Source organism: Oculina patagonica, chromosome 2, assembly GCF_052425735.1.
Source record: "Oculina patagonica isolate OP01 chromosome 2, crgOcupat, whole genome shotgun sequence".
Taxonomy (NCBI): domain Eukaryota; kingdom Metazoa; phylum Cnidaria; class Anthozoa; order Scleractinia; family Oculinidae; genus Oculina; species Oculina patagonica.
The window spans coordinates 32409473-32429304 of NC_135759.1; the positions used below are offsets into that span (position 1 = coordinate 32409473).

Sequence of the window (19832 nt, forward strand, 5' to 3'; positions counted from 1 at the left end):
CATAAACTCGATTAGCTGCAAGATCCAGAGGACGAGCATACTACTGGTTGCACGCTGGATTTTAGAGTCAAGATGTCATCAGGAATTGGATAAATGAACAGAGAAAATTTTAAGCGCTACTTCAAAGCTGATATAACGAGTATTGTAATTATTTGTTTACAATATTTTCGAGCTGGCCATACCGGTCTTTGTGTTGTTTTGTATTTTTATTTAAACCCGGTTAAAAACATCTTACAATCATCGTTATAGATGCTTAAAAGCTTAGACTTATATGACGTCACATGACGACATTAGAGCCACCATCTTGGATTTTACCATTTTCTCTGAAAGTCAGAGAATAACGGAATTTGATGCAAAATCAAGCCAGGATGCTTGTGGAATGCAAGAAAACACAAATATTACGATTTGTTTAAACAAAAAACTAGAAAAAATAAAGAAAAATGGCGATTTCTGGCGAGACCTGTTGGTAATTATGACTTTGCCATGGTAACGTTAAATATCGTGGACACATGGTTGACATATTGAAATTTTAGCAAGTGATGATGAGTAAAATGTTACTGAAAGTTTCAGCATTGTTGAGTAAATCCTCTTTTCAAAATTTCGAGAAAAACCTTGCAGGGGGGGGGGGGGGGTTGGGTGGCATCCACTACGTTCGAGGGTTAATCATGTATCATTCAAAAGCTCGGGTTATTATGGGAGAAAGCCGGAGTTATGATGCTTTTTTTACTGCAAATTTTGTAAGGACCAGGGGGAAAAAAGTAAAGAAAAAATAAAGTAACCTTCAATATTATAAAGTAGGAAGGTCCGCTGTACTTGTTCTGGATTTGACTGTACTATGCAGTGTAAACGTCTAATAATAATTTCTTGTCTACTCCCGTTTGTAGAAATTGGGACAACAAATGACGATGAATTTCACAGAGGTCAATGACGCCGTAAACTCATTCTTCACTAACCAAACTCGATCAGCAGCAAATGACGACTACAGTGATGGAAATGCTATTTCTTTAGCTGCCAGAATCTTCAATGGAATTATTATCTCTGTCTTGTTCAAGTTTGGAATAGCTACGAATGCCCTTGTACTAAACGTCCTCAGAAGAAGAAAGAGCATTCTGTTAAAAAACACATCGGTAATCTTAATTAATTTAATGATAGCTGACTTGATCTGCTGCCTGGTCGTTTTACCTTCAGATTTTGCATTCTATGTGCTACAAGTTACTTTTCCTCGAGCGAAAGAAGTGTTCAAGATATGTTTTGCCTTAAAAACTGTCATGATATTCCTCAACTGCGGCTTTACCATTGTGTTAAGTATAGAACGCTTCATTACCGCCACATACGTTGGTAACAGGAGAGGAAACCAATTTTCCAAATCACTGATTCTGTGTTTGCTTGCGATTTGGCTCTCAAGTCTGGGAGAGGCAACTATTACTTATTATACTTTTAAAGACCGTAACCGGTTACCATCGAAACTTCCGGGCTTAGTAAATAAAGCCAGTTCTCGCTGTCCCTCGGCTGGCACTGTCATAGCAGTGATTCTCGTTCTAGCAGCAATCCTTACAATCCTGTTTTCACTCTATCGCATTCGAAGATTTCTTCGTGTGGTCAAGCAAGATACTGCAAATGAGCCGTTTGGTCATTTTTCAAAGAGACTGACGAGAATGCGTAAACGGATTAATTTAGCTTGCTTAGTTTCGCTCGCTACATTGGCTGTGTCATACCTGCCAATGGTTACTGCAAATCTGCTATGGTATGGCCTTAAACGACAGAGCAGTGATTTTAATGCAATCGCAGAAGTCTTCTGTTCCATGGCCCACACCGTCAATCCTCTAATTGCTATTTCATTGAGTCGTCGGATACAGAGTGCCTTATTAAAAGTGCTCAATTCGCTTTGCCATTCGCAGATTCTGCGAAGGAGGAATCTCTCCTTATTCGGCATGCTCAGGAACACTAGCTCAAGAACTACAAGAGAAATCACTAGAATAGTTGAACATAATGTCAAGGACAACCAGCGTAGCTCATCAATATTTTCTAATGAAAGCAGCATTGATGTCCTTCTCGAAAAAGTTATAGCTGCCAACTGCCTCGGGTACAGCAGCATTAAAGAGTCCAACAGTCGAGTAACAGCAGTGAAAAGGAGACTAACCAGACAATACTCTACACCTGTGGGAAAACCCTTGCGCACAAGCCTTCCTTTGAAAAAGACATTTTCGGGACCACCACAGTCCCCCATTTATTTTTTGTAGGCCTAACGCACAGTAAATTTATTTGTTATTTCCAACCCTTAAAATTACTTTAGAGTTAATTCTCTAATTTTGAGTTAGACTAGAGAGAATATGTAGTGGTATATCTGTATAATTAGTTGTATACAGTAGAACGAAATTGATAAGCATAAGGCGTTTTGGAAAGGTCATGTTATTTATTTTAAATACAGAATATAATAGCGTGAAAAGGAATCAAGGAATCACATACGAGGACAATAATCCTGTGTTTGAATAATTTTATCAGCCATTTCTTTCTGTTTTAAACTCTAGTCTGTCTGACCTTGTTGAAAACAAAGCCAAAAATTGTATATTACACTCTTGCTGTCGCTAAATAGGGGCAAAAACAATAGAAGAACGCGTATCGGGACGGCAAAAAGATGGCCGCGGTCGCTTGATATGCGTTTAAAAGAGGCTTAATTTACCGCGCGGATGATTGGCTTCGCTACAACATGTGATCAAACTTGTGATCGCACAAAGGTCACACAAGTGATTGAACTGCGATGAAAACAGTTCTTGAATACCCCGTAAATATTATTTTAAACCGATTCTGCTCGTGAAACATTGACTCTGAGCTTGCCAAGCTTTCGATTAAGCAGCAGGCCGTTAAAATTGTCTTTTATTTACAGTATTATATTGACAGCAGTTTCGGGACTTTAATAATTGGCCGCTTAATGAGGCTCGATGTAGTTTTTTCTATTTTTAGCCCAAGGGTGGTTACAGATTTTTCTAAAATTTTGTCTTCAGGTAGTCAATCCACTGTACTTTAATATATCAAAAAAGAATACCAAGTGTCAATCTAGATTTTGAGAAAATCAAGCTTGTTTGAAAACGAAAGAAAACAAAAATCGTTGCTGCTATGGTTACTTTTGTGACTGAGTGACCAGTAAAAAGTAAAACTTCGGTCATATTTGATTATTATGGTGTATTTTGGCAAAAAATCGAAAGTTGGCCTCGTAGATAATTTTAATTTTCAAAACGACCACGCCCTAGGGCTTAAAAACAAATATATCGGGGTTCGAATGTAATTAGAGTGTATATCTGTGACAGGTTAATTAATAATCTATAAGAGTTTGTACCCTTGAGTTGTTTCTTATGTTGACAGTGTCCTATATAGTCAACTTGTTAATTCCAAAGTAATATTATCATGTAAATCGCTCATAATTTATCAGCATTTCTTTTTTCCATTTTAAAACTTTCACTGACACGATTGCAACAATTCTACCCGCCCTGATTAGCTGTTGCTATTTTGCGGGAAGTATAAAATTAATATGTTTATTTTTATGACAATGTTTAAATTAAAACAAACTGATGAAATGAAATGAGAGAGTTAGTTATTGACAACACAACTATATAAGTTGTCGACAACTCACTAAACTGTAGTTGACAACTAACGTGCTCAATAAAGCTTTTCCACACACCAGAGACCAATGTTATCGATACAGTTTGTTTGGGATACTAAGTTAAGTGTGTGTACTGCTCTGCCAACTGGGGACAGTGCAAATAAATAAACAAACAAATATTGTTTATAGAACAGAAACCGGCCTGTCTAAAATCCCAAATGGCAGAAGGCTGACCAGTTGGCTATTTAATTACAAAGCGTGAAGGAGTTGAATTCGGTACCACTGGACACAAATCCATCTAGTGGTAGGGAGGACGATTTGAACCCGATAGTTATCAATAGTTATCGATAACTTTTATTTCTCGACAACTAAATAGTCGTCGACAGCTGACTCTTCAGTCTGTTGAAACCCTAAAAGTTCATTTGATTCGACAAACACGTTGTTTTCATGCGAAGAAGACAAAACTGACTCTCATAGAAACTGGCTACAACATTACTGAATCAAAAAAAACTAACACAAACTGTACATGTTCATGCCAGGAGTACATGCCCCTGTAAGCTGGAACTTATTTGATTATAAAGTTCTAATTTGTCATTACGCACACCATAGAGACTATAGCTAGGAGCACTTTTCAATTGTATGGAGAAACCAGTTGTTCCGGTGAAAAATCGAATGGAACGGTCCCTCCCACTGGGAAATGTTCGACTGAAAAATGCAGAGCCATTTCTTTTTCATACCGGAACACTCTGAATATCACTGTGCCATTTTGCTTTTTCGCACGGCTGTTCCAGTGGAAAATGTGAATGTCAATGATACAGTTCTTTCCACTGGAAAGTTTACCACGTGTTTGTTGAAAAATTTTACTGCTCCAATTGCCGGGAAATTCTCAAGGACCTCAAGGGACTTTACACACAAATGTCGGCAAATGGAAAGCGCTCTAAAATGCCTGTAAAAAATAAAACTTTATGGACAACGCAGGCGACACTAGCCGGCCAGCGGATACAACATGAAATGGTGGGGAAGGGATTGGAACGATTCGTTACCAGTCTCTTGCGTGAAATATCAACATGGCGGCCGATCAGGGTTAAAGTCACATGGCGATCGTTTGTCGAATGTTTTTGTTGTTGAAAAGAACATTTCTGTGTGTTTATTAAGCCAAAAATCATGGTTAAGAGAAAAGAAACAAATACGCACCGGTTTAAGGGGTTTACCGAGCGTATTGCTGCTATAAAGATCGATGTGACGCACAAAATCCAAAGAAGTACCGAAACTCCAGAGGACGAAGACACGTTCTTTTGTGAAGCTCTTGCAAGATGGACAGAGCTAAACTGCACTTTACATTTTCAGAACTTTGCTTCAGAGGTCAGGCAATACGTTCAAAGTCTTGCTCAACTTGTCCACCACAAGCAGGAAGTTACAGAACTGCTGAAAACACATCTACAAATTCCAGGAAGTCTCGCTTTGGAGCCCTTGTTGGATCTCGTAGTTCAGTTGGCCAGAGATTTGCAGGCTGACTTTTATCCCAACTTCAGTAGTTTCTTCACTATATTTGTGTCTCTTCTGAATCGCTGTTGGCAAGATACTCATGTTCTAGAGTGTATATTTACCACTCTGAGCTATCTGTTCAAGTTTCTTTGGAGATACATGGTGAAAGACATTCGGGAAGTCTTCAGGTAGGTGATTGAATGGTCAAATACTGTGGATTTTTTGCATGAAGCTGTGAAACATAGTTGTGACGCTATGCTTTATTTATTTTACAAAAACTACCATTTATATGTTTACGCAGCGTGATGCACATACAGTGTATTGTATGACGTAAAGTATATGAAATAATTCACAAATAATTTAATATATATGTGAAGCCTCCTTAGGAAGGGGCCCCGCCATGGCAGAAGGCAGTCTAGTAGTAGGGGCCGAAACTGTCTGCCATGGTTTCTCCTGACGACTTCCGAGCTGGATCCAGCATTGGAGCTGCTGGCTGGGAAGCACCGGAGTGTTTTACTACTTCTGTACTTTTCAATGTCTCATATACATTTTTTTGTGACATGCTGGAATCATCCCATATGAGTGGGATGTTTGACATTTGACCTGAATTTCCTTGAATTGTTGAACAAATTCAACAGGAAAATTGAGAATACTTTTAGTTCATGTTTCACTATTAATTTGAAGCTCCTCACTTTCATACCAAAACAGTGAGTGGCAGATACAACTCAAGTAAAAGTGGAATTTTTGCTTATTATACAATACATCAAGACACATACATAATTATTTTCCCTGTTTACAAGTGCTTTGCTTTTGCTTTTTGAGTTGCTTTCATTTACCTTTTGCATTTGTGATGGCAGGAATAAAGTCTAGCATAGCAATGACCTTTGTTTCAAGAGATCTTGTCTCAAGAGACGAGGCACTCATCTCACAAGAAACGAGACGAAAGGTGTCTCAGATGTATTACATGTACATGTATTTATCTGAGGTGTATGAGTGTCTGTATTGTGGAGGTGCTGGTATTACAGAGGTAGAGTTTATATTAATTATGGTTTCTTTAATTTGGGACCAAGTGAACTGTCCGTAATAAAGAGGTGTCTGCATTATGTATGTGGGTGTCTATAAGGAGAGGTTCAACTGTACTAGGTCTTTCAAGATACAGTGTACATGTAATTATGGCCAGTTTCACTTCTTCATTGGTTCAGTGTGATTTTTACTGTGGTTCACTTTATTTTATTTTCCAGTTTGTACAGTCCTCTTCTGGTGGGTGAACAAAAGAACTACATTAACCAGTTTGCAGCAGAGAGTTTCTCCTTTCTTATGAGAAAAATCAAGGACTCCAGCAAACTGTTTGATGTACTTTTCTCTTCACTTGACACTCAACCAGACTTGTGTGAAGGGCTTGGATTCTTGTGCTTTGAAATGATCAAAGGAGTCAAACAGCAGTTTCATTCCACAACTGATTCTCTTCTACCTGTGTTGTTCTCCAAAACTGGAGTTTTTCAGACCAAGTCTGTTGGTGTGGCACGTAGTTTGCAATGGGAATTGGTATGTACATGTAACTACATGTTGTCACTTTTTAAGTACTGGTAAACTAATGTTATTTACAGCTTAAGAAAATGTCTTTACCAAATTATGCATGTTTGTGATTAGTATTAACGTGTTGGTATATTTGTGGTTTAAATTTATCTTTGGTTTAAAATTTCAATGGGAAAAATAAAACTGGTAAATTTGAACCAATGACAAAATTGAGCCACAACATATACACTGTATTTAGATTGATTATCTTGCATTTTTTTTACACAATCATTGCACTCAAAAAACCATGTCACATTTTCTTGCAAGTGTTCATATTCATTGTATGAAGTGGTTTAAAGCAGGGATGTAGCCAAGATTTGAAACTGGTGGGAATTTAGTGGAAATGTCTTTGCTATAGGCAGGTACATGTACTTAAGTCAAGGACAGATCTTTAAAACCTACCAAATGTCTCCATTGTCCAGCCTTTACACTTAACCGGTAAAATTCATGCAACAGACAGGTATTTCACCTCCTCCCAGCTTTAATCTTCCTCCCTGAACGTGTTAATCTTCATTATTTTCCTTCAATACAAAGGGGAGTCCCAAGATTTGATCTTATACATACAGAACAAAACAAGAGCTCTTAGAGCTTAAAACTGCGCTGGTCACGTGTCCACTTTAGGGGAGCCATGTGGAGGGAACAAAAAATGCACCCCCCCCCCCCTATCCCCTCTACCTGCGTCAAACAGTGTTGCGTGACTGACAAACAAAATGGTAAGAAAACAACACTCTGTGTGACATTTCATGGTTGACTAGTTCCAGCTGCTATTGCTAATGCTGGCCAAATTTAATACCCATGCTCCTGATCCATGAAGCCAAAATATCTATTAAATCAGCATCCAGTGTTGTATAGAATTTTTGTTTAAACATTGAATAACTCGCTCCAAAAAAATGGAATATTGAAGCAAATCAAATTTGAGAAGAACACTTGAGCTGGTTTGAGCTGAACGGGAATTCCCCTGGGAATTAATTTACCAATGACGCAAACTTTGCACGTCAGGGCTGTTTGTCTCTGTGGATTTTCTTCAGACTTCTGAATTAATCCTCTTGATGACACAGCTTGTAAAATACATAACGCTAAAAAGCAAACATTTCACACTTAACATGCTTGGATTTGTTAAGTTTCCTTTTGTAGCAGATGTATAGCTTTTAAAACATTGCGTGATTCTGGCCGATCGTCGTCAATGCCTTGTGAAAAAAAAAGTGCAACGCTAGCACATTCCACAACACAAACATAATGGTGATTAAATAAATGTAAATTCTGGCCCGCTAAAGCGTATTTTCCTTTCATTGCATGGAATTTTAGTAATTTCTTTGATTTAAACGCTTCAAAATCGCTTTAAAATTGAAAAAAAGACCAAGGTTACTGTTTGGTCTAAACATTACGTGACTTAAAGTTTGACCGAGTGGAGGTTTGGGTCTGGTCACCGACAAAACAACGGCGAAAAAAAATAAACCATGTGCAGAGCAAGAACTGCGCAGCGCAGTTAATTAATAGCAGGTTATCTGCTGCATGTGAATTCAGCCTAGGTATTTGGACAAGGTGAAGGACAGACTAACCCTTCAGCTAGTACATTGTACACGGTACAAATTATCCTTTTGGCTCTTGGCCACTAGAGAACTTGATACGAGGATTGTAAAAACATTCTGGGCATAGGCGTACGAGGCGGGGGGGCGAGGGGGGCTGCAGCCCCCCCAGTGCCGAAATTTTTCGGGCAAAATGCTTAGAATTCGGGCAACAAGCCTAGAAAAAGAATAGAAAATAAGCCGACAAATCTCAACATTACGTTCGAAACGAATTACATCTATAGAAAAAAGTATTGAAAATATACCGAATTTTGTGGTTCAAAAGTCCAAATTTCTCATTCATCTGTTTTCGTTTTCTCTCGCAAATTGCTATAATCATGGTCAATTTTTCGCGCAAATTTTGCGTGATCCCTCAGTTTGATTAAATTGCAATCACCTTTTCCATAGCTTGCTGACTTTGAGAAAGTCTATTTTTTTTTCGGGCAATAAGGTGTCCGCCCCCCCAGGTCCGAAAGTGCCCGTACGCCTATGATTCTGGGGCATGGACGTGGGCGTGTTATATCTTTGGGTTTTACACCGCAGGATTCAAATCTCACAAATTTAAGTTGTTATGAATGCATCAGAACACTCTCGTGAGTCTACAGCATAAGGGAACTATTTTGACTGTGATTTGTCCATTGTTTCTACCTGGACAGGTTTTCCAAACACTTGTACACATGCTAGAGAAAGTGGCAAAATATACTGTAAAAGAACATTGTCAAGTAGTTGAAAAGTCTTTGGTTCAAGAACTGGAAAGGTTGTGGAATATTTGGAATGGTAAACAGTATAGTGGTGGTCAAGAAGAGTCCCTGAAGTGTCAGATTGCTTATCTTCTGAGGTTGACTAATGTTTGGGTTTCCTGGAAGTCTGGTAGCTTGATCTCAGACCCAGTAAAGATCTTCAATGTGAGTATAAACATGTACACTAAATGCATTTGTTAAAATTGTCTTTGCCATTAATTGTTTTAAACCAGTTAGCTTTTTCCCCTTTGTCTCACATATTCGTCATCATAATCTCAAACAAAAGTAAATAAAAAAATCATTCTCAGGTTTTCAAATTTCAAACCAAAAACATATTACTCTGTGTGTGTATGTGTAATGTACATGTAAGTACCTACAGTACAGTACACGTGTATTCAGATTGTGTGAACATGTTGTCTGATTCTGTTATATGGTACTCCTTTTGGGAGTAGCTTGGGTCACTAACTGATCAATACCTTTCTCAAACGTTAACTTGTGTATTTAATCAGTATGAATTTGTATTTCAATTTTTTAATTACTCATAAACATTTTTTTTATTTTTCAGGCTGTCCAGAAAATGTTGGTCAGTGATTTTATATCAGACATCATTACCTCTCCATTGCTTGAACTTGCATCAACACTTCTGCAGGCATCATTCACTGAACTCTCAAGAGATCGTCTCCAGAAACAATTGACAGTGAAAATCTTTAACACACTAGACAGTCCTGAACAGTTATTTACATTCTGTAGACATGTTTTAAAGTGGGAGAACTTCCAAAGAGATGTGCTACCTTTCTTGTTGAATCGCTGCCAAGAAGAGCTTTTGAAAGGCTCATCAAAAATTCAAGACGTTTTCTTTATCCTGACAGAGGTTATCATTCAGAGTGCTTCAGTGGATAGCAGTGGCCTTGAATTGGAAAACTTGAAAGGTCTACTTTTCTTTCCAAAATGTGGCACTAAGAAAGGTGAAAAGATTTTAAGGGCTTTCCTTGATAGTGTAACAATAGATGACAACACTTTGATGGACAAAAGCAGACTTTCTCTAAAATGGAGTGTTCTTCTGTGTATTCCTTGTATAAGGTGAGTACATGTACCATTATACACTGTACTGCAACTGGATTTTTATATACATGTGATTCTTGACAGGTTGAACCTTCAGAGGGAATTGAAAAAGGTTTGAGTTGTCAGGAGTCGTCAGTTATTGAGGGGAAAATTGTAAGGAAATATCTCACAGGGGAATTGTAGAAAGTTTGAGTTAATGAGAGGTTCGAGTTATCAGGATTCAACTGTACCATATTATATGTTCAGTGGCAGATCCAGATCTTCAGATAAGTGGGGGGTCCAATCATCTAGACCCTGGAATAAATGGGGGGGAGGGGGGGGGGGGCTCAGGCAAAAATATTTTTTTCTTGGCCCTATGGGCCTCTATTTGGCCTAAAATTAAGGTGGGGGGCCTGGCCTCCTCAGGCCCCTTCCCTACATCTGCCATTGATGTTTGATTTGTGAAGAACATTTTCCTCAATAAAGAGGCTACCTTCTCCTTCATGCCCAGTCCAAAGCTCAAGGGCAAGTTAAAGACACGTGTGTTTATTATACATGATTTTCTATTTTGATTCTTTAGTCCTTTAGATATTCCTCAGTGTTGCAGCCAGCTTGTCAGTTTTATCCTTTCCCTCAGTGAATGCCTTCTATCAAATCAGACTGTTGGAGACAATGTAGAATGCTTGAGTGTGCTGAATCAGGCAATTCAATCGTACATTTTGGTTGTGCCTAACGAAGAAGAAATTTTCCAGCATTTAAACTTAAAGTTTATGCTGACATTACTCAGGTAAATACCAGTTTTTATCGATTTTGTAGTTGTACAGTGTTGATAAAAATTAATATTATACATTGTTTGTTGTGGTTCAATTTTGTCCTTAATACAATTTGGTATTTTCCTTTGTTCTGGCATGTGGTAATATATAGCATGATGATCATATATACACGTAAATGTTATGTAAATGTACATGTATGTGTTGTTGGTCTATTTCATACAACTTGGTTTTTTTCTTTTGTTTGCACATGTGCCTACATGCATGTAACAAGCTAAGATAATTTAACAAACAAGCTGTGGAATCATCCATTTCTAAAAATACTGAGCGGACATTAACCTACGTAACAAACCCTAAATATACTGAATTGCCACTGGAACGAATATGTTCTTTGATCCAATTTTCAAAATTTATTTTTAACATACCATAATGTTCATAACATATATATTCTTACTTCAGTTATCTCACACCTAGTTGGTTTCCATACGATACATGAACATGTAGCTTGAGTGTAATAGCGATTTCTCGGTTGCTTAATTGATCATCATCCCCAGCGTACGCATGCAAATCTTTCTCAAAAGTTAGCACCAGGTAATACGCCCAGTAATCCCCGATTTGGTAATATTCAATCTGCTTTCTAATGTTACTTAAATATCCTACTGTTATATATGTGGACAAACGTGGGTGATAACAAGGTTGTTATCTCAACATCAACAGAGTTATTTCTCATGTATCTAACGCTAAAATCTCGCGAGAAGATCAAGCCATCGCCAGTTACAGTCTCTCGCGAGACGAGTGCCTTGTCTCTATCATCCATCGAGAGGGTGGTAACTTACTTTTGAGCGGTACACTATCATACTAAGAAAACAAGAATCTTGTACCCAACGGAGTATATTGTTACATGACAATGCGTGTACATTTGTACAAATATACTACTTAAGTATGTAACTATAAGTGAGTTTAAGCACTTACACTTACTTTGTCCATTTCTTCGTTCCTTTTTCCGTAGGTCCTGGCCTGACAATGTTCATGTTCTTCAAGCTTGTCACAAACTGATGGCAGTAGCAAGAAAACATGAAATCAAAATTCTTGGTGCAGGAAATCTTCAGGAAATTTACTCTTATCTACGTCTCAATCTTTGTTCCGCAAGTCATGTTGTTCGTCTTCTTACCCTCAAGGTGTTGTCGTGTTTTGATCAGCCAGAAAGAAGTACGTCAGATATTAAGGTAAGTACAGTCAGGAATTATTTTTATTGGCACTACATTGATGGATGAGTTGATTTGAAAACATAAATGTGACCAAATGTGACTGGTTAACTTTGCGCTTTTGCTGATGTCCCAAGATTTGAAAATGGTTTCCAGTTGTTTTGAAAAGCATAAGGGATTGATGGCGCAGTTTATATTAACGTATATTGCCTATACAGTGTAGCTCGGCTACCTGCCATAGTATTCACAGGAGATCGAAATCTGTATAAAAGCCATTTGCTTAAACAGAGTTAAAATCGTTTTATTTGTCAACGGTTGCTTACTAAGGTTTATTGGTATTGTGACATGTTTTGAAAATTCAGCATTTCACACTTTACAGCTTACTGGCGCAGCTTTTCCCTGCGAACTTTGTCATAGAGGTCATAGATCCTTAAAAGGCTTCACTTTGACCGAATTTTTTCCTCAATTCTGTTAAGGTTATGATAGATTGTGTTTCACTCAGTCCCATTACCATTATATTGTATTATAATTATGTCTTTCGTTCCAGCCTCTTGCCTCGGGTACATGTTCGTTCTTTAAGCTGTGTCTGTCAGCTGAAGAGGTTCCAGTACATTTGGACACGTACAGGGACAAGCTGGTTTGTCTGCAGAAACTCCGCTTTTCTCCAGCAACTTACGACGCGCTGCCAGACTTCTGCAGGGAAGCTGCTCTGCTCTATTTATCCGGCATGCTTTATGTGAACTTCAGCCCTCTGTGGGATCCCGTCATTGAAATTATCGCGAGCTTTCCTCAAAGTTCAAATGTAAAGCACTTCTGGAAGATCTTCAACGAGCTTCTCAATACAGCAGCAGAGAAAACAGGTAATGAAATAAACAAATGTTCTTCTCAGCCTATCTATTCGCCAGTACAACACCGTCCTCGGAGACCTAGTGGAAGCAAGTCGGGACGACGGGATTTTTCGGGCCAAAGCTTACAACAACTTCGGGAGAGCCCCTGGGCACATACTCCCACCAAACCAGTTCCAGAAGCGTTTGAATTCCTTCTTTCTGACTAGCCAGAAAGAATTGTTTGGCCCGTGCATCCGACGTAAGCTAGAGTTAGTGCCCAGGGTCTCAGACACTCTCCCGAACTTGTTGTAAACTTTCGCCCGAAAAATCCCGTCGTCGTCGTCCTGACTTACTGCTCCTGGGTCTACGAGGATGGTATAGCACCGTCTCGTTGCTCGTTTCCATTTCCTTATTCCTTGTGTCCTTCCCTCTGCTTTACAAATTTACATGTACATGTAAGTTCGCAACAGCTTGAGGAATTACAGATGTCGTTTTGATTTCATTTCCGGAAAAAACGATGTCTGTTTACTGAAGGTAGTCTTACTGTAAAACAACCTTCTCCTTCACCTGCTATAAGCAGTTTCCGTCATCCTTTGCTTTACAGACACACACGTTTAACATAAACAGTTTCTGTGGTCCCAACGACGTTCAAACAAACATGAACTTTTTTGCATCTCTCTTCTAATTAAAGTGAATGCTCTTGCACCCCATGTCACAAACATATGAATTACACATTGTTGAAAAAGGAAAGATGTATGCAGAGTCATTTGTCGAAGCTAACCCACACGAACAAAACTGTTAAATACTTTTCAGAAAAAGCGCTAGATGAAGAAATGGACGCAACTATCAGCAAACAACCAGCAATCAAAAATGACGAACCTGTGGACAGTAAAGCAATCAACCACCTTGATGAAATATTTGAGAATCACAACAGTGCTTCGCTGGGTCCACAAGGAGATAATAGGGCAGACCACGTCAACTTTCGCTATCTGTTGTGGAAAGCGATGGCTTCCTTTCCGGAAGTCGCTGAGCAGAAGTCACGTGATGTTGTACCACTGTTCCTCAGATTTGTTAGGTAAGTACAGGGTTCGCACGCGCCTTGAAAGTCCTTGAATCTCAAAACAAAAATTCAAGGCCTTGAAAGTCCTTGAAATTGGGTTTTGGTCCCTGAAAGTCCTTGATTTTTTTTATTGAACGTCAAAAGGCTTCAAGGCAATGAGAAGATTGCCAAAATAAGTGATTTTTTTAGTTCTTCAGCAAGCACATCAACAGTTGATTTGGGGTAAATTTCATGAAAAAAAGTCCTTGAAATTTCCGAGAAGGGTCCTGGAAAGTCCTTGAAGAGTCCTTGAATTTTTGGCCTGAAAAAGTGTACGAACCCTGTAAGTATGTCTCACAGGGTGTTTAATGTATTTACATCTCGATATTTTTTTTGTCTTGATTACTGTAAACCCGTAGATGTATTGTTTCAAAGTGTATGTTACTGTTTGCCTTTTTCACTTTCATACAGCAATGAATATTTTGTGGCAATGGAAAACGTAGCCCCATCTCAAGACATCCGAGCCAAACGCAGCCCTGAGCAGCAGGTAACCCCGACAGATTTAAGCCAGGTAGAATCCTCTGAAGCAGATAACACCACTACCGAACCACAAGAAAACCTTCACAAGAGGAGACACAAAGCAGCCACGAAGTCTCTCTGTATTCATCTGGGCCTCTTCACAGCCTTCAAAAACCCTAAAGCGCTCTTCAAAGAACCCGAAATAAGGCAGCTGCTTATGAAGTTCCTTGCTCATAGAGAGGCTGAAGTTCAAAAGCTTGCAGTAAAATGCCTCTATACTTACAAGTTTGATTATCTGGAGCCGTACAAGGAGAATATTGAGCGTTTATTAGATGACGAGAACTTTCGGGACGAGTTGGCTCATTTTTCAGTTGATGAGGAAAGCGGTATTGTACTCAAGAGCCATCGAGACGGGCTTATGCCAATCCTAATAAGGTTAGTATTTGGACAGTGTCATACAGTAACAGAACATAATGCGGTTTTGCTTTGGCTCCAGGTCTTCCTTACCATTTTGTCAGTGATCATACGTTTGTATGCAAATTACCCTCTTTTGTACATGCAGGTTAACTATAGTTTTTTTTTTCTTACTGCGGAGGGCAGTTATAATTATTTCCATAGACATACGTGCAGGAGTTTCGAGAATCGCCAAAGTGAGCTAGCTTGCGTTCAACCGTTGCCTGTTTCCGCGTGCAACAAGGGAATAAGAGACGACTGCCCGCAGGCTTAAGTGAGCACGTTCTATGCTATTGGCTTTTGTTTATATCACTGGTTATATATGTATACTTCTCTCGTACTCAGACTCTTGTACGGCAAAATGCAGAGGTTCACTGGGACAGGTACTGGTGGAAGAGCGGGAGTCGGAGCGAGGCGAGCTGTGGTGCTGAGATTCCTTACTTCTTGTCCTCAGCAAGAAATACAGATTTTCATGGATTTGATTTTGGCCCCCTTTAAACACCTATGCACAGGTAAATTCTTGCAAACACTGTACTGTATTTTAGACCAAAGTCCTTGTTCTTCGTGCCTGTCAGCCAAGAACAGGAATTTACAGTCACAATGTACGTTTTTCCAACGTCTTTTTTTAAACTCCTGTTCGGTTTCTTGTATACCAGCAGCAGACGATCCAGGCGTGGTAGTTGCCATGACTACAGATCTCTCAAGTGTTGTCCCTCTGAAGAAACAGCAAGGGTTTCTGGGAATGGTGTCGCAGATCCTTAACAAGATGGGCAACCTTGCGGCATCTTTTCTTCCTTCCATCCTGCAAATTATTCTGTCACTGCTGTCAACGTGTGTGTTTGCCCTGGAACACCGCGAAAAGGTTAGTTGAGATTGGTGGACAAAAGTGTGTGCTAGTGATAAATTTGCTCATCTAAAGGATAAACAGAGATTATTAATACACAACATTTAGCGTTCTAAATCCTGATACTAAATTAGGTTCATACGTGACACTCTTCCGTTTCACGTTGACTTGGTGTCCGTATTTTATTTGAGCTACGTGCTCTAAAAGGCTAACAAGAATCATTATCGACTATAGAACACGCAATGCGCCACACCTTACACTACATTAATGGTTAGGTGGCAGCTCTCGCAAGGTCTCACATGAATGGCTCGCTACCCTACGAGAGAACAACAGAACAAACAACAGAATCAATGTCCATGTCTAGCCCCAAATGTCTGCTAAACGTCTGCTAAATGTCTGCTACAGTGCCTCTGAAACGGCTATGGGTCGTACCTACCTGTGCCCAGGAATAGAAATGCTAGTTTACTTAACTCCTTTTATCCTTCTCTTTCAAGGTTCACGCATCTTTAATCTCTCAGCTGAAGACAGTTCGACAGTTGGCCGTTACTCGCTTGACGGAGTTTTTTGAGCTCATGACTGATTATGACTTCAAACCCATTTGTGATGCTGTGTTCTCGTCAGCCGTGTGGCCTCAGGTAAACTTTAACTGAATTGCAAAGAACGTTTGAAATTATGGTGTATATACATGGGTAATGTTTGCCACCGGATAAAAGTCAACGAACGCCCAACTCCCCTCTCCAACGGATCTTGATATATGTTGTTTTGTTATAATCCAAACAGTTTGCAAAGTTTGTCGTGTGTTTTACTTTCAGATAGAGAAGCTTAACCAAGAGAGCATTCAACATCCAACGCCCTTGCTCAAACTTTTGTTCGCTTGGTCGAAGAATGCTCGTTTCTTTCCCTTGCTCTCGAGAAAACCAGTTGAAAAGCCCGACCTGTCAATCATGTCCTGCGTGTTTGCCTGTCTCCGTGTTCCATCGGTGTCAGAAGATGTGGTTACTATGGTTATGGAGATGACAGACAATCTTCTTGCCACAAACCAATCAGAGATGGGAGATGAGGAAAGTGATTTATTGGAATGTGGCTCAGAACTGAAGTAAGAAACTCTTGTATCCAGTAACGTACACTGTACGTTTTCAGTCCTTCATTTCAGAATCTTGCATTTAAGGGGTACAAACTAGAAGCGGTAGGCCTAGGTAATGGTAGTTTTGTGCTTCAGATATTAGATAAAAATACGTAGTATTAAATATTAGATAAGAGATAAATAACATTAGATAAAAATAAGATCAGTTCAGTTGGTAGGGCAACGAGGAGTCCCCGGGGTTTATTGGTTTAAATCAGTTCTTCCAGTTTTCAGCCTTGGTTGTTCTGCATAGGCAAGAGTTTTGAGACGTCGATTCGTACACTTGCCAAGAAACAAAAAAAACTGCCGAAGAACTAATTAATTTTTTGATATGTACAGTATGTATCATGGGCTAGTGGTAGCAGCTGATCTGAGAGACAACCAATGAAGCAGGCCGTGCTGTTCATTATGAGCTGATCTTTTACTTTTTTTCTTCTAGAATGCCCTCGAGTTACCACCAAGAAAACAAGCCCAGCTACGGAACACTGTTAGTTCTTCCACACCTTTCGCAGATCTTGGAATATCTGAGCCATTCGGTCAAACGAGCTATCGAAAACTCAAAAGGAAAGAATAAAGGAAAAGTGATTCTTCCTCAACGAGAGCTTTCAGTCTTGTCTAAAATCAGCCCGTTTGTGAAAGACGCAACACAGTCTGCTACATTAACCGAAGTACTTCTGCCTTTCTTGAGCTCTTCTCAAAAGGAAGAAACGGCGAACAACATCCTAAAAACCGTCAAAAGTCTTCTGGCCAATGTAGATTCACCGAGAGACTTCGTTACTCCTTTGTCTAGGCTCTTCTCGCAGATTAACACTCGCAGTACACGGCAGTGTTTATGTGAAGCGTTTCTTGAGCTGGCAAAGGTTGATTCAAGCTACTCGTCGGAGACGTGTGAAATTCTTGCTCGTTTGAACGCGTGGAATGTAAAACGTCTCGAAGAACCTGATTATGATGCAAGACTCGAGGGTTTTTCGAATGCCAAGCTTCTCGTCCAGCAAGACGCACTGAAAACAGAGGAAATTCTACCATTATTACACAACTGCATTCATTTCGTTTTGTGCAGCGATGACTTGTCTATCAGAGACAGTGCTGGCAGCTGTATGAGTTGCATCGTGCGTTATGTTGTACAACGGAGTGGAGTAAAAGACGAGGCCTTTCATGTTCTAATCATGAAGTGTCTGCTTCCCGCTTGCAAAAAAGCTCTCTCTTCTAAGAAGGAGGTATATTTATAACTTATTTAGTAAGATAATGTTTATGTAGTTGCAGCAAATTGCCAACCAAGACGATTATTGACATTGAAAATGAAAACCAACATTTCCAAATTCCATTACGTCCTGGATAGAGGACCTGCATGAAAACCAGATAGAACTGATGTGGTTTCCTCTCTAATTTGTAAATATAATAATTTATTTAGTTTTTTTAAATCTATTTTCAGCTTCAGTGATGTAACAAAAGTTACATGTATAGAGCTACAGTAAAATGGCACGATAGCGTTTCGTTAATCCTAACAAAACTTCAGCAGTACAGGTCCATGTAGTTGAAGTTACGAGTGTACGTGTTAACACGTTAGCTGACCCTGTACAAATCTCTATCTGTAGCTCGCCAGGAACGAATTCCTCGATGTGCTGTCTACTATGGTTCGTCAGTTTGAACACGATTCTTTCTCAGATCTGAAGGTTCTTTTGGACGATGATCCCGAGAAAGACTTTTTTGAAAACATCAAACACATTCAGGTAAGGAGTTGTTCTAGTATTTTTATTTTTTGAGGAGTTTTTCTCGAATCTCACGCTTAACATTCATTTGCAGTAATTTAGCTCTAGCTAACCTAAAAAAGTCGTGCAGCCATTTTTCTCTTGGAGTTGAAAATGGGTAAAGAGCGATTGAACATATTTTTGGACACTTAAGTGTCCCAACACGTTTTTTATGGTTTATAAAAAAATTGAGCGATTCCGTTCAATTAGACTTCACTGTTACAAGAGATCGAAAGGGATTACAAAATTCACCGTTTGATTTATGTCCCGTTAGTAAACCAGCTTGTAGTTGGAGTTGACATCTCGTAATTTATAAAGACAAGCAAAAGTCACCCAAAATAGTATGACCTAATCATTAACACACCGTTATGGTTAAATCGCAATTTTTGGTACATTGCAGCTCCATCGACGGATTCGCGCGCTTCGCCGCCTGCAGTCACATTGTCAGCAGCACAGTCTCAGAACCACAAGCCTGACAGCCTTCCTGTTGCCATTGGTAACACATTGCGTGTTCGATCACACGGCTGCTAAGGAGCACAATCTTGTCACCGAGGCTGTTACCACTATAGGAACAATATCGGCAAGCCTACCTTGGTCCAAATATTGCTCTCTTTTAAGACATTACTTGAAACTATTACCTGTTGAGAAACATTCCCAGAAAGTTATCGTCAGGTAAGAATTTCCTTCTTAATTCAAACACGATTTCAATATTTTCCTCTAAAATAATTAGCCACTAAAAAGTCGGTTTAGCAAGAATAAAAAGGTAGTACTATTGTTGTCACCAAAGCATTAAGGTGCTGACAAATGAAGGGTCATGTAGCAGTGACATGTAGCAGGGACAAAATCACATCCCATTGTGCCAGGATAAAACATGTTTGTGGAGTAACGTCCCTGTTACTTATCTTACACGAGTTAATGTTGTGATTTTGTCCTTTAACATGCCGCTGCTACATGACCCTGGAACATGTCTTTCTGTATGTCAGTAGCTTTACGGCGACATCATCGTGGCATTTGTCTGAGAAAGTTCGTAAAGTTCGTCCTATGGCGTCGAAAAAGTGTCCAAAGAAAGGGCAAGACCGACTTCCAAGAAATTTTAACTTTCCTTTGGCTATATATAGAGAAGTTTGACCACTGGCCAAACCAAAGTAGGCTGCTATTTGCGTTTGCTGGTGGTGGTAATGAATGGAACGATTGATACGAACTATTTAAAATATTGAGCAATATGGCATTTGACCCACCATACTCTCTCTCTTAATAACCCTTTATCACAGGCAGACCACCCTATGTGTTCGTGGTTAAT

At 39.4% G+C, this 19832-nt stretch overlaps 1 protein-coding gene across 1 annotated transcript in view; it reads left to right on the top strand.

Moving 5' to 3' along the window:
• Positions 1-4673: 4673 nt before the first annotated feature.
• LOC144644221 (small subunit processome component 20 homolog) overlaps positions 4674-19832 on the top strand; it is a 35851-nt gene continuing 20692 nt past the window's right edge. The window contains exons 1-16 of the mRNA XM_078503656.1: positions 4674-5271; positions 6325-6628; positions 8880-9128; positions 9529-10043; positions 10585-10791; positions 11784-12000; positions 12527-12839; positions 13620-13881; positions 14317-14799; positions 15163-15329; positions 15474-15679; positions 16156-16296; positions 16474-16757; positions 17224-18001; positions 18380-18514; positions 18933-19204. Coding sequence (XP_078359782.1) covers positions 4763-5271; positions 6325-6628; positions 8880-9128; positions 9529-10043; positions 10585-10791; positions 11784-12000; positions 12527-12839; positions 13620-13881; positions 14317-14799; positions 15163-15329; positions 15474-15679; positions 16156-16296; positions 16474-16757; positions 17224-18001; positions 18380-18514; positions 18933-19204 — 5042 coding nt within the window. The 5' untranslated portion in view covers positions 4674-4762. The remainder of the gene's footprint in view (positions 5272-6324; positions 6629-8879; positions 9129-9528; positions 10044-10584; positions 10792-11783; positions 12001-12526; positions 12840-13619; positions 13882-14316; positions 14800-15162; positions 15330-15473; positions 15680-16155; positions 16297-16473; positions 16758-17223; positions 18002-18379; positions 18515-18932; positions 19205-19832) is intronic.